General features: G+C 43.0%; 1 protein-coding gene across 3 annotated transcripts in view; it reads right to left on the reverse strand.

Moving 5' to 3' along the window:
- Positions 1-12,559, reverse strand: part of LOC124802406 (serine palmitoyltransferase 2) — a 420,470-nt gene that overhangs the window by 11,595 nt on the left and 396,316 nt on the right. For all 3 annotated transcript variants that reach the window (XM_047263163.1, XM_047263162.1, XM_047263161.1), the window contains exon 11: positions 10,820-10,949. In XM_047263163.1, coding sequence (XP_047119119.1) covers positions 10,820-10,949 — 130 coding nt within the window. The remainder of the gene's footprint in view (positions 1-10,819; positions 10,950-12,559) is intronic.

The following is a 12,559-nucleotide window of genomic DNA, read 5'->3' on the forward strand; positions in this document are numbered from 1 at the left end:
CATTGTCACCGTGGCCTTCGCCTGAGAAGCCCTGGAAGTGCATTCATGCTGACTTTTTCGGGACCCTTTTTAGGTACTTATTGGCTCCTCATAATTGACGCCTACTATAACTTTCCTTTCATTGTCCGTCGCACGTCGCCTACCACCGCGGCAACTACCAGTGCTCTCGCCCGCATTTTTTCTTTGGAAGGCCTCCCCTCTACTCTTGTTACTGATAATGGTCCGCAATTTGCCTCTTCCGAATTTGCAGATTTTTGTGCTCGTCACGGCGTTATGCATGTCACAGCCCCGCCGTTCCATCCACAATCCAACGGTGAGGCTGAACGACTGGTCCGCACATGTAAGGCTCAGATGCGGAAACTTCTGACTTCTGCTGCTGATGATGCGCTTCTCCAGTTTCTGGCGTCTTACCGTTTCACCCCCATGGGCGACCACCGCCCGGCTGAGCTCTTACATGGCCGACAGCCCCACGTGCTACTTCATCTTCTGTGGCCTCCCACCTCACGGCCGCGGGTGCCTTCACTTGGCCGGTTCACCGCCGACAACCTCGTCTGGGTACTGGAATATGGCAGGCGGCCAAAATGGAGTCCAGGCCGCATCTTAAGACACTGTGGCAGACGCCTGTATGAAATCCAGACGGACACGGGTGTTGCAGTGCGTCATTCAGACCAGCAACGCCTGTTCCAAATGCTGCTACACCACTTTTGGCCCTACCTGACGCTCGGGACCTTGGCATCTCTCAATACTCACAACGCAGCCCTCTCACCGTCATCGCGATGCCAGCGCAAGAACGGACGCCACCAGGAGACATGCCCATGCAGGAACAGGATGACCATCCTCTGTCAGAGCAAATCTACTCGCCTCCTCCTCCAACGGACGCCGACACATCGCCCATGTCTCCTGATATATCAACAGGACTTGCCGCAACAGGCAGATTGGTGCAGGGAGCCCCAGCAGATTCGACCCCTACGTCTCCTGTCATCTCGACCTGTTATCATCGGGGACACTTCCGTCCGTACGGGAAGCCTCCTCCTCGAGACTTTACGGCGAGTCAAACAACGCCTATGGATGTTAGCCACCTCCAGGACACCTCCATCAAGACCAGTGCAACAATTTCAAAGGGGGGAAAAAGTGTTGTGACTCGTCGATCATTCAAAGCGCTGCCGCGCAATTACACGCGTCCTCTACGTGCGGCGCTGTCTGCCAGCCATGCAGCAGCTGCGCCACATAAGTGGCCAGCCGAGCAGTGGCCGCTAGACTGGGACTCAGTGCTCATTCGAATGCTAACGTGTACACATGTCTTGCTTGTCAACTTACTCTGTGACAAATGTGTTGTGTCGTTCTGAAATATACACTCCTGGAAATTGAAATAAGAACACCGTGAATTCATTGTCCCAGGAAGGGGAAACTTTATTGACACATTCCTGGGGTCAGATACATCACATGATCACACTGACAGAACCACAGGCACATAGACACAGGCAACAGAGCATGCACAATGTCGGCACTAGTACAGTGTATATCCACCTTTCGCAGCAATGCAGGCTGCTATTCTCCCATGGAGACGATCGTAGAGATGCTGGATGTAGTCCTGTGGAACGGCTTGCCATGCCATTTCCACCTGGCGCCTCAGTTGGACCAGCGTTCGTGCTGGACGTGCAGACCGCGTGAGACGACGCTTCATCCAGTCCCAAACATGCTCAATGGGGGACAGATCCGGAGATCTTGCTGGCCAGGGTAGTTGACTTACACCTTCTAGAACACGTTGGGTGGCACGGGATACATACGGACGTGCATTGTCCTGTTGGAACAGCAAGTTCCCTTGCCGGTCTAGGAATGGTAGAACGATGGGTTCGATGACGGTTTGGATGTACCGTGCACTATTCTGTGTCCCCTCGACGATCACCAGTGGTGTACGACCAGTGTAGGAGATCGCTCCCCACACCATGATGCCGGGTGTTGGCCCTGTGTGCCTCGGTCGTATGCAGTCCTGATTGTGGCGCTCACCTGCACGGCGCCAAACACGCATACGACCATCATTGGCACCAAGGCAGAAGCGACTCTCATCGCTGAAGACGACACGTCTCCATTCGTCCCTCCATTCACGCCTGTCGCGACACCACTGGAGGCGGGCTGCACGATGTTGGGGCGTGAGCGGAAGACGGCCTAATGGTGTGCGGGACCGTAGCCCAGCTTCATGGAGACAGTTGCGAATGGTCCTCGCCGATACCCCAGGAGCAACAGTGTCCCTAATTTGCTGGGAAGTGGCGGTGCGGTCCCCTACGGCACTGAGTAGGATCCTACGGTCTTGGCGTGCATCCGTGCGTCGCTGCGGTCCGGTCCCAGCTCGACGGGCACGTGCACCTTCCGCCGACCACTGGCGACAACATCGATGTACTGTGGAGACCTCACGCCCCACGTGTTGAGCAATTCGGCGGTACGTCCACCCGGCCTCCCACATGCCCACTATACGCCCTCGCTCAAAGTCCGTCAACTGCACATACGGTTCACGTCCACGCTGTCGCGGCGTGCTACCAGTGTTAAAGACTGCGATGGAGCTCCGTATGCCACGGCAAACTGGCTGACACTGACGGCGGCGGTGCACAAATGCTGCGCAGCTAGCGCCATTCGATGGCCAACACCGCGGTTCCTGGTGTGTCCGCTGTGCCGTGCGTGTGAGCTTTGCTTGTACAGCCCTCTCGCAGTGTCCGGAGCAAGTATGGTGGGTCTGACACACCGGTGTCAATGTGTTCTTTTTTCCATTTCCAGGAGTGTATTTGTTAAACTTGACGTTATAACAACAACATGTTCCCACATACAAGTATGCACCACAAAATGTACTGGAGAATGATGAATACAAATTATACTGGAACAGAACCATTATAACAGATAAAACAACACCACATAACAAACCTGACATCATACTCACCAATCAAAAGAAGAAATTAACATAACTAATCGAAATATCCATACCCAATACAACAAATATACAGAAGAAAACAGGAGAAAAAATTGAAAAATACATCCAACTGGGTGAGGAAGTCAATGACATGTGGCATCAGGATAAAGTTGACATTATACCGATTATACTATCTACCACAGGAGTCATACCACACAATATCCACCAGTGCATCAACACAATACAGCTACATCTAAACTTGTATATACAACTAGAGAAATCTGTAATTATTGATACTTGTTCAATTACCCGAAAGTTCCTAAATGCAATGTAACATATACCGTACAGTTAAAAGGAAGTCACGCTTGATCAAGGTCCGCGTCACCTTCCATTTTTAACCAGACATAACGTCTGAGACAGGAAAGAGAAATACGAGGTGTGGCTAGAAAAAAACCGGACTAGTACTGGTGAAACAATAAAACGAATGCAATAAGGCTGAAAGTCGCGTGGCCTGTCACGTGACTCTCGCTCCGCCTACTGCTCGAGTTTCATCTGCCTCCTGCACTCAGTCTGCCCGTGGCGTCTGTTTTAAGTAGTTGACGTTTTGTCTGTGCGTCGGAAAATGTTGAGTGTACAGAAAGAACAGCGTGTTAACATCAAATTTTGTTTCAAACTAGGAAAATCTGCAAGTGAAACGTTTGTAATGTTACAACACGTGTACGGCGATGATTGTTTATCGCGAACACAAGTGTTTGAGTGGTTTAAACGATTTAAAGATGGCCGCGAAGACACCAGTGATGACACTCGCACTGGCAGACCATTGTCAGCAAAAACTGATGCAAACATTGAAAAAAATCGGTAAACTTTTTCGACAAGATCGCCGTTTAACAATCAGAGCAGTGTCTGAGTTAACAGGAGTTGACAAGGAAAGTGTTAGGCAGATTCTTCATGAAAGTTTCAACATGAACAAAGTGTGTTCAAAAATGGTTCCCCAGTGTCTCACAATTGAACAGAAGGAACGCCGAAGAATGATTTGTTCTGATATCCTGGAAAACATTGAAAGTGATCCCATCTTCTTACAAAATGTTATTACTTGCGATGAATCGTGGTTTTTTACTTACGATCCCGAAACTAAACGCCAATTGATGCATTGGAAAACTCCTGGTTCTCCACGACAAAAAAAAACATGAATGTCAAAATCAAAATTCAAGGCAATGATGATTGTTTTTTTTTTGACATCAAAGGGATTGTGCACATTGATTGGGTACCAGAGGGACAAACAGTGAATCAGCATTACAACATTAGCGTCCTGGCTACCCTACGTGAGCGAGTACGGAGAAAACGGAACGATTTGTGGAGAAAAAAGTCATGGATCCTTCACCAAGACAATGCGCCAGCTCACAGTGCATTGTCAGTGAAGACGTTTTTGGCAAAACACAACATTCCCATCTTAGATCATCCACCCTACTCACCTGATTTGGCCCCCTGTGACTCTTTTCTTTTCCCTAAAGTCAAGTCAGCTTTGAAAGGAACTAGATTTGAGACTGTTGAAGCAGTAAAAGAAAAAGCGACGGAAGTAATGTATGGACTTACCGAAAATGATCTGCAGCATTGCTATGAACAGTGGAAAATTCGTATGGAGCGGTGTAGAGACCGAGGAGGAGAGTACATTGAAGGGGAGAACATGAAATTGTAAATAATTGTAAATGTTTTTTCCAGCATCAGTCCGGTTTTTTTCTAGCCGCACCTCGTAATAATAATAATAATAATAATAATCACTATCACCTGTATGACAAACTGCTGAATAAAGGCTGCCTGTAGAGTTCTCCATGCATTATAGTCAATGTCTCTTTTCTTATTTCTTGCAACCCAACTAATAACTTCATCGGTTCATCCACCATTCATTAATCTGGCTAAACATCCCACCCACAACCACTTCTCGTCATCACAGTTATAACTATTCTTTGTTTCATCCACCAGTCACTTATCTGCTAGACATCTCACCCACATCCATTTCATTTCATTTTCATCACAGATTCCACTTCACTGTGTTCACTGACCCATCTGCTCATTTCCTATCTCTCTTAGTAATTCATCTCTCCAAATCAGCTTCTGTTGTAGATGAAAATTTCACACTCATTACATTTCTGTAGCTTTGCTTCTAACAAGGGAACCTCCCCATCGCACCCCCCTCAGATTTAGTTATAAGTTGGCACAGTGGATAGGCCTTGATAAACTGAACACAGATCAATTGAGAAAACAGGAAGAAGTTGTGTGGAACTGTGAAAAAATTTAGCAAAATATACAAACTGAGTAGTCCATGGGCCACATATGCAACATAATGGACGTTCTTAGCACAGGACCGGCGTGGTCCCGTGGTAGCGTGAGCTGCTGCGGAACGAGAGGTCCTTGGTACAAGTCTTCCCTCCAGCGAAAATTTTACTTTCTTTATTTTTGCATAGTTATTATCTGTCCGTTCGTTCATTGACGTCTCTGTTCACTGTAATAAGTTTAGTGTCTGTGTTTTGCGACCGCATCGCAAAACTGTGCGATTAGTAGACGAAAGGGCGTGCCTCTCCAATGGGAACCGAAAACATTTGATCGCAAGGTCATACGTCAACCGATTCCTCCACAGGAAAACACATCTGATATATTCTATACGACACTGGTGACGGCATGTACGTCACATGACAGGAATATGTTGTCGACCCACCTAACTTGTACACTTCGCCCGATTTAGGTTTTCTTGTGGATGTGATAATCACCCCCAAAAAAGTGATGAAAACATAAGAGTTTGTCACATAAACTGAAAATAAATAATTAAACTTTTCACTCGATGGAAGATTTGAATCAAGGACCTCTCGTTTCGCAGCTGCTCACGTTACCACGAAACCACGGCGCTCCTGCGATCTCGATATCCTTGATAGTGCCTATCTTGCCCTGAACTACTCAGTTTGTATATTTTGCTTATTTTTTTCACAGTTCCACACAACTTCTTCCTGTTTTCTCAACTGACCTGTGTTCAGTTTTTCAAGGCCTATCCACTGTGCCAACTTATAACTAAATCTGAGGGGGGTGCGATGGGGAGGTTCCCTTGTAAGCAATATGACAAATGCCAATTGTGCAACAGAAAAAGCTTCACATTAAAAGTAATGCATGGAAATATTAATTGTATATGAAACCCAAATTAAGCAGTGTTACTACAGTCCTATTAAAATTACTTGATAGTTGACACCTGAAGCTTTCCCCTACAGTGTTGCCACATTGGCTGCCATCTACTGCTCGGCTATAGGTAACACACACATATATGATGGGTCACTTCATAAATGCTGTCAATGTGTAACACAGAGAAATGTTGGAAGTGATTGCTGTGAGGTATGTCAGAAATGTGAGCTTTCAAGTGACCAATGACTGAACTGTGGCAGACGATGTGTTTTGTAGCCCTGAATTTAAAACTGTGACCTAAGCCAACAACCACCTTGTGATGTGCAACTTTTATTCAATAAAACGGCAGTCAACTATCTGCAGTGGAACTAAAATCACAATCTCTTCATTCACTGCCATTAAAGCTAATGTCTATGAGCAAAGTCGAAACAGGAAAAAAATCAGTTTCAGTGCTAAAAGCAAACTGTAATTTCTCCCTACTACTGGTTATCTGAAACTCTCCTCACATTAGCTACATGAGCTGCTGTGTTACTACTTACTGAGCAGTGCTCTCTGGCACTTGGCTGGAGATTATATGTGACACAGGCAGATTCCAAGAAAGAAAGAACAACAGGAAGAAAAGTAAGAGCAAATAAAGTCACTACAATGATGAATATGATATGGCAAAAAATTAGAAAAAAAATACATTTAAACCAATTAACTGAAAACAAATAATAATCAAATGGTTTTGATCAGATTTAGAAATAAAAAAATTTCACTCCCTTTGACAAGAACCCATAAAGTTTCACATATGAGACTGATATGCAAACCATTACACTATACCATGACACTCTGATAATTAGTTACGACTGTGGTGCTCCATTCAAAATGTTGAAATTGCAGCTTTCAAAAATTTGGCTTGACGCAAAGTTGTGCAAAGCTTATCTAATGTAAGCCAATCTCTGTGATTATGATAAGTGTATGCATGATGCAGATTCACATCTTGTGCGGACAGTATACAGTAGTGTTTTGTTAGTGCCATGTGTGAAACATGTACATTTCATCAGTTTGTTTGTTTGTGTGTGTGTGTGTGTGTGTGTGTGTGTGTGTTTGTGTTTCTTTGGAGTGGTTTATTATGAGTGATGACACAGAAAATAGGTGTTAGGTCCATGAAACGGGATCCAAAAACATCAAGAAAGAATGTTGTAGAAGAAATTGGAAGTGAACTGAGCAATTGTTGTGGCAGTAAAGTTAAATTTTACTTTAAATCTCTGCTAAATTTAACCATAAATGTTCCAATAACAGTTGTTAAAAAAAAGATATTGGAGATGATGCTAAATTCAGATCATGATAAAGACAATCTTTCATTCCGGAGGGCTGAACGGAAGGCCTCTCCAGTTTGACGAACCGGTTTCACGCTCTGTCTCAGGCTGATACTGATGATTGGCCTGACATGGCTGCTTGTCCTGTTCCAGAGGTTGCCCCTCAGTCTGCAAGATCCGGGCGGTCACAGAGGGTTGGCTTACTGGTAGTTGGGAGCTCCAACGTCAGGCGCATAATGGGGCCCCTTAGGGAAATGGCAGCAAGAGAGGGGAAGAAAACCAATGTGCACTCCGTGTGCATACCGGGGGGAGTCATTCCAGATGTGGAAAGGGTCCTTCCGGATGCCATGAAGGGTACAGGGTGCACCCATCTGCAGGTGGTCGCTCATGTCGGCACCAATGATGTGTGTCGCTATGGATCGGAGGAAATCCTCTCTGGCTTCCGGCGGCTATCTGATTTGGCCTGCAGCATCGTCGACAGGACTGACTGCGGACCTTTGGTACAGAGCCGAGTGGAGGGTCTGAATCAGAGGCTGAGACGGTTCTGCGACTGTATGGGCTGCAGATTCCTCGACTTGCGCCATAGGGTGGTGGGGTTTTGGGTTCCGCTGGATAGGTCAGGAGTCCACTACACGCAACAAGCGGCTACATGGGTAGCAGGGGTTGTGTGGCGTGGGCTGGGCGGTTTTTTAGGTTAGATGGCCTTGGGCAAGTACAGAAAGGGCAACAGCCTCAACGGGTGCGGGGCAAAGTCAGGACATGCGGGGACCAAGCAGCAATCGGTATTGTAATTGTCAACTGTCGAAGCTGCGTTGGTAAAGTACCAGAACTTCAAGCGCTGATAGAAAGCACCGAAGCTGAAATCGTTATAGGTACAGAAAGCTGGCTTAAACCAGAGATAAATTCTGCCGAAATTTTTACAAAGGTACAGACGGTGTTTAGAAAGGATAGATTGCATGCAACCGGTGGTGGAGTGTTCGTCGCTGTTAGTAGTAGTTTATCCTGTAGTGAAGTAGAAGTGGATAGTTCCTGTGAATTATTATGGGTGGAGGTTACACTCAACAACCGAGCTAGGTTAATAGTTGGCTCCTTTTACCGACCTCCCGACTCAGCAGCATTAGTGGCAGAAGAACTGAGAGAAAATTTGGAATACATTTCACATAAATTTTCTCAGCATGTTATAGTCTTAGGTGGAGATTTCAATTTACCAGATATAGACTGGGACACTCAGATGTTTAGGACAGGTGGTAGGGACAGAGCATCGAGTGACATTATACAGAGTGCACTATCCGAAAATTTAACATCCAGTTGACATTAATGTCTTTACGGAGTAGGCAGTAAAACAAATAGTGCAAGCTGCACAACAACTTACTACCCCAAAGTTTTGACTTGCCACCAGTGGAGAAAAGTACTGAAGACAGCTTCGAATTCAAGCACGCACAAGTATATCTGAACATTACCAGTGGCAGTATATTTGTAGTTGTTTCCCGCTGCCAACCCTCTCATTTGTCCATTCAGTTTCTTATTTTTTATTATTCTTTCATTGCCTTCGTTTCATACATTCCGTTTCTCTATAGCTTTCCTGCCTTTGGCTAGTTCTCCTCTATAACTTCCTGTGCCTTTTTTTAAGCCTCTGGTGACTCACCAAGCCAACTTTTCAAATAATCAAATATAGTTTTTCTGGCATGTCACTGTTCATCCCTCCTATATTGCTGAGTCTCACTTGATCTAGGCTGGTCCTTCTCTTACTCATCATATTCCTTCCTTCGACCATTTCCTCAGCTTTGTTAGCCAAATAACCTTTGGTTCCACCTTTTTTTTTTTTTTTTGAGTTTAAATAAGAACAATCTACCTGTATTTGACAGTATAAATAATGCAAGGAACAAAACTCATTGTGTGGTGGAGGTAACAAGTGGTAAACAGATAAAAACAAGAGTAGAAAAAGCTTAGTGATGAATTACAAGACAGAACTGCTGGCCACTGCTTATGTTCAGGAGACAAAATGTTTGGTAATGCCAACAGACATGCATAAAACTGCTTTCTGAAACATTAGTGCCATGCTCACTACAGGTGGATCCATTTAATTCAGGGGTATGAGTGATCTGCCTTTCCTTTTTAATCTTCCCTAACCTTTCCTAATAGTTCCAAAAGCTTGGCAGTACCAAACATTTTGACACTGAAGGCAAGGACTGACCAATAATTGTCTCATACTTTCTTAGTTTTATAAATAGAATTTTCCTTTCATACAATAGAAACTTAGTAACATTATCAACCTTGTTTATGTACCTCAATGCATCAACTAAACAGTGAGAGGTTACCTTCGCTTTTCCATTATTTGTATTCCATCCACGACATTTCGGTATTATATTTAACTAGCTTAGCACCTGTTGCTTTGCTCTAGTAGACTGTATTGTCTGCACAACTTTTTTATGTTTTTCTTTAACCGAATTTTTATGTTGTTCATAAATTGCAGCACCTTCTAAACTTTTCACACTAATTAAGGCCACTAGCATGGTCTTTTCCGAATGTGCTTCTGACCAAAATGCAATTCTGGTAGCTGGAATCCAAGGTATTTTTGTTAATTGTGGTTTTTGCATTCTTGTAGTGATATTTCCATAGAAACTTTCATCCTATAACATATATTTCTTTACATCTAACCAAGATGTGAATTATCAGTTTTCATAGATTTTACTTTAAAATTTTTTTAATACAACAAAGTAATTTTTTTAAAATTTTCATCCCATATTTCACAATCTTATGGGTTGAATCTCCAAAACCAGTCAAACACGTATTTTACTTATAACCACGAATTCAAATCCCATTTTTCATAAATTTAACTTCAAAAATGCTTTAATAGTTTTTATAAAAAAAGCACCCCCTATTTTACCCCATTAGTGACTGAATTTCCAAAAATGCTGAAAACACATTTCTTTTTATTTCTGACTGAGAACCCAAATACCAATTTTCATAGTTCTACATTTCTGCCTTAGTAGTGACATATTTTCAAAAATTCTTTCATCCCCTTAAGAATGAAATTTTGAACAATCCCTTCTTAAACGATGGCTACAGTAGAAGGTCCACACCCTCTCCAAATTTCAAGTTCTACCCTTAGTGGTTTGGGACTGGGAGATGAAGAGTCAGTCAGACACGAAACTGCTTTTTTATACATAGTAGTTAAAAATAAATTTCAGCACAATAATGTTCACTAGTTTATCATATGTAAACTACTACTAATAGAAAGTCCCGGATGGAACAACAATATGGAAAGAATAGACTGCTAATCAATGCCACCTCTATAATCATGGCGAGTCACAATATGTTCTTCCCATATTGTTGCCATTACTAACAAAATATTACAAAAACTTCCCACATGCTCGATATGTTAAATCTGTCTTCTTATATTAGAGCAGAACCAATATTCATTAATGTGACACTATTTCATCAGAAAACTTACCGCATCTAGCTGTTCTTTGGTGTGTGCTGCAGAAAGGCAGAAACGAATGCGGCCTTCCATTAGAGGCGTGGCTGGGAATCCTACACCAACAGTTGCAATTTTCCTTGCTCTCAGAGACCGAACCACAGCTCTAAAATTTTCAACAAAACAAAGTAAATTACACAGATATACTGCAAAGCTTTGCAGATACTGTTTGAAAACTCAATGTTCACGTTATGCACTAAATATACCCAACTGTAAAACATTTGTCTAATAAAACATTCCTGTACATTTTTATAGTTTCATGGAAATTTGTGATTAGATAAAAATATGAAGTCAACAGGGCAATATTTGGGTGTGGGACACTTCCAAATTTTAAAGCTTTGACATTGCTGGCAAGGTATAGAGTAGTACAGCAGATCAAATATTTAATGACACAATACACACAAACAATTCAAATTTTCAGTTTTTATACTTGTAACTAAAAGCACTATTAACTTTTATATTTTTAGTGAATGGCAATGTAGAGAGAAGAGCTTTATGGCAGCTGCACTGATCATTAACAGAATGTGTAATGGCATGGAACATTATAGGAATTAATAGGATTTACTTATTACTTAACACATCTGTTAAAAAAAGGATAAAAGCAGACATGAATCTTGACTCATATAGATCAAGATACTGCATAACAAAGTTTAAAACTCCATCCATACACAACATTCCGTCATGTGACCACTGGACAGAATCTCGTATTGTAAGAAAGTGGAATACCTACAGCCATTCTCATGCTGTTATTTATTGTGTAGCTAGCACTTTTGACATCTAAGTGCATCGTCTTCAGGCCTTAGCTGATGCTGAAGGGGTTATCATGTTCCCTATATATCGATGCATCAATGGGTTACAACATGTTTACACGGACTATTTGTAACTGTGATGTTGCCTCTCCAATTATCAACTGTGAACTGATAACCCCTTCAGCATCAACTAAGGCCTGAAGATGGTGCATTGACTGCTGAAACTGGTAGCTACACAATAAATAACAACATACGGATGGCTCTAAGAGTTTCATTTTCTTACAATAGAAGGATGGACATACAAAGGCTCCCGTATGGATGACACACAGTAATAAGCATCCCTGGCATAGATATACAACTGAAAACTTTGAAAGCAAATAAACCACGAGGTCCAGATGGCATCCCGATTCAGTTTTACAAAGAGTAATCTGTGACATTGGCCCCTTACCTAGCCTGCATTTATCATGAATCTCTCACTTAGCATAAAGTCCCCTGTGACTGGCAAAAAGCGCAGGCAACTCCAGTACACAATAAAGGTGCAAGAATGGATCCACAAAATTACAGACCAATATCCCTAAATTTGGTTTACTGCAGAAACTGAGACAAAATTTTTAGTTGGTGTGATGACTGGCAGCTAGCTCTTAGTGTGGAAAAATGTACGGTAATGTGGATGAATAGGAAGAACAAACCTGTAATGTTCGAACATGGTATGGGAAACAAGTGGCACTAGCCATAGGTGATGATGGTCAAATCTTAGCCGAAACATCTTCCATGAAAGGTATCCATAAAAACATCATGCAGAATATTTAATACACATTAACAACGACATTCCAATAAAACAGAAATGAAAATATCCCTACAATGCCTTTTAGATGTTCCCTGACTGCATGTTTGTCACCATGTCAGTTGTGTAGTCAAATACTGCATCAGGCACACTGACACAGTGCATATTCCAACCCCATCTATG

This window comes from Schistocerca piceifrons, chromosome 6 (assembly GCF_021461385.2).
Source record: "Schistocerca piceifrons isolate TAMUIC-IGC-003096 chromosome 6, iqSchPice1.1, whole genome shotgun sequence".
Taxonomy (NCBI): Eukaryota; Metazoa; Arthropoda; class Insecta; order Orthoptera; family Acrididae; genus Schistocerca; species Schistocerca piceifrons.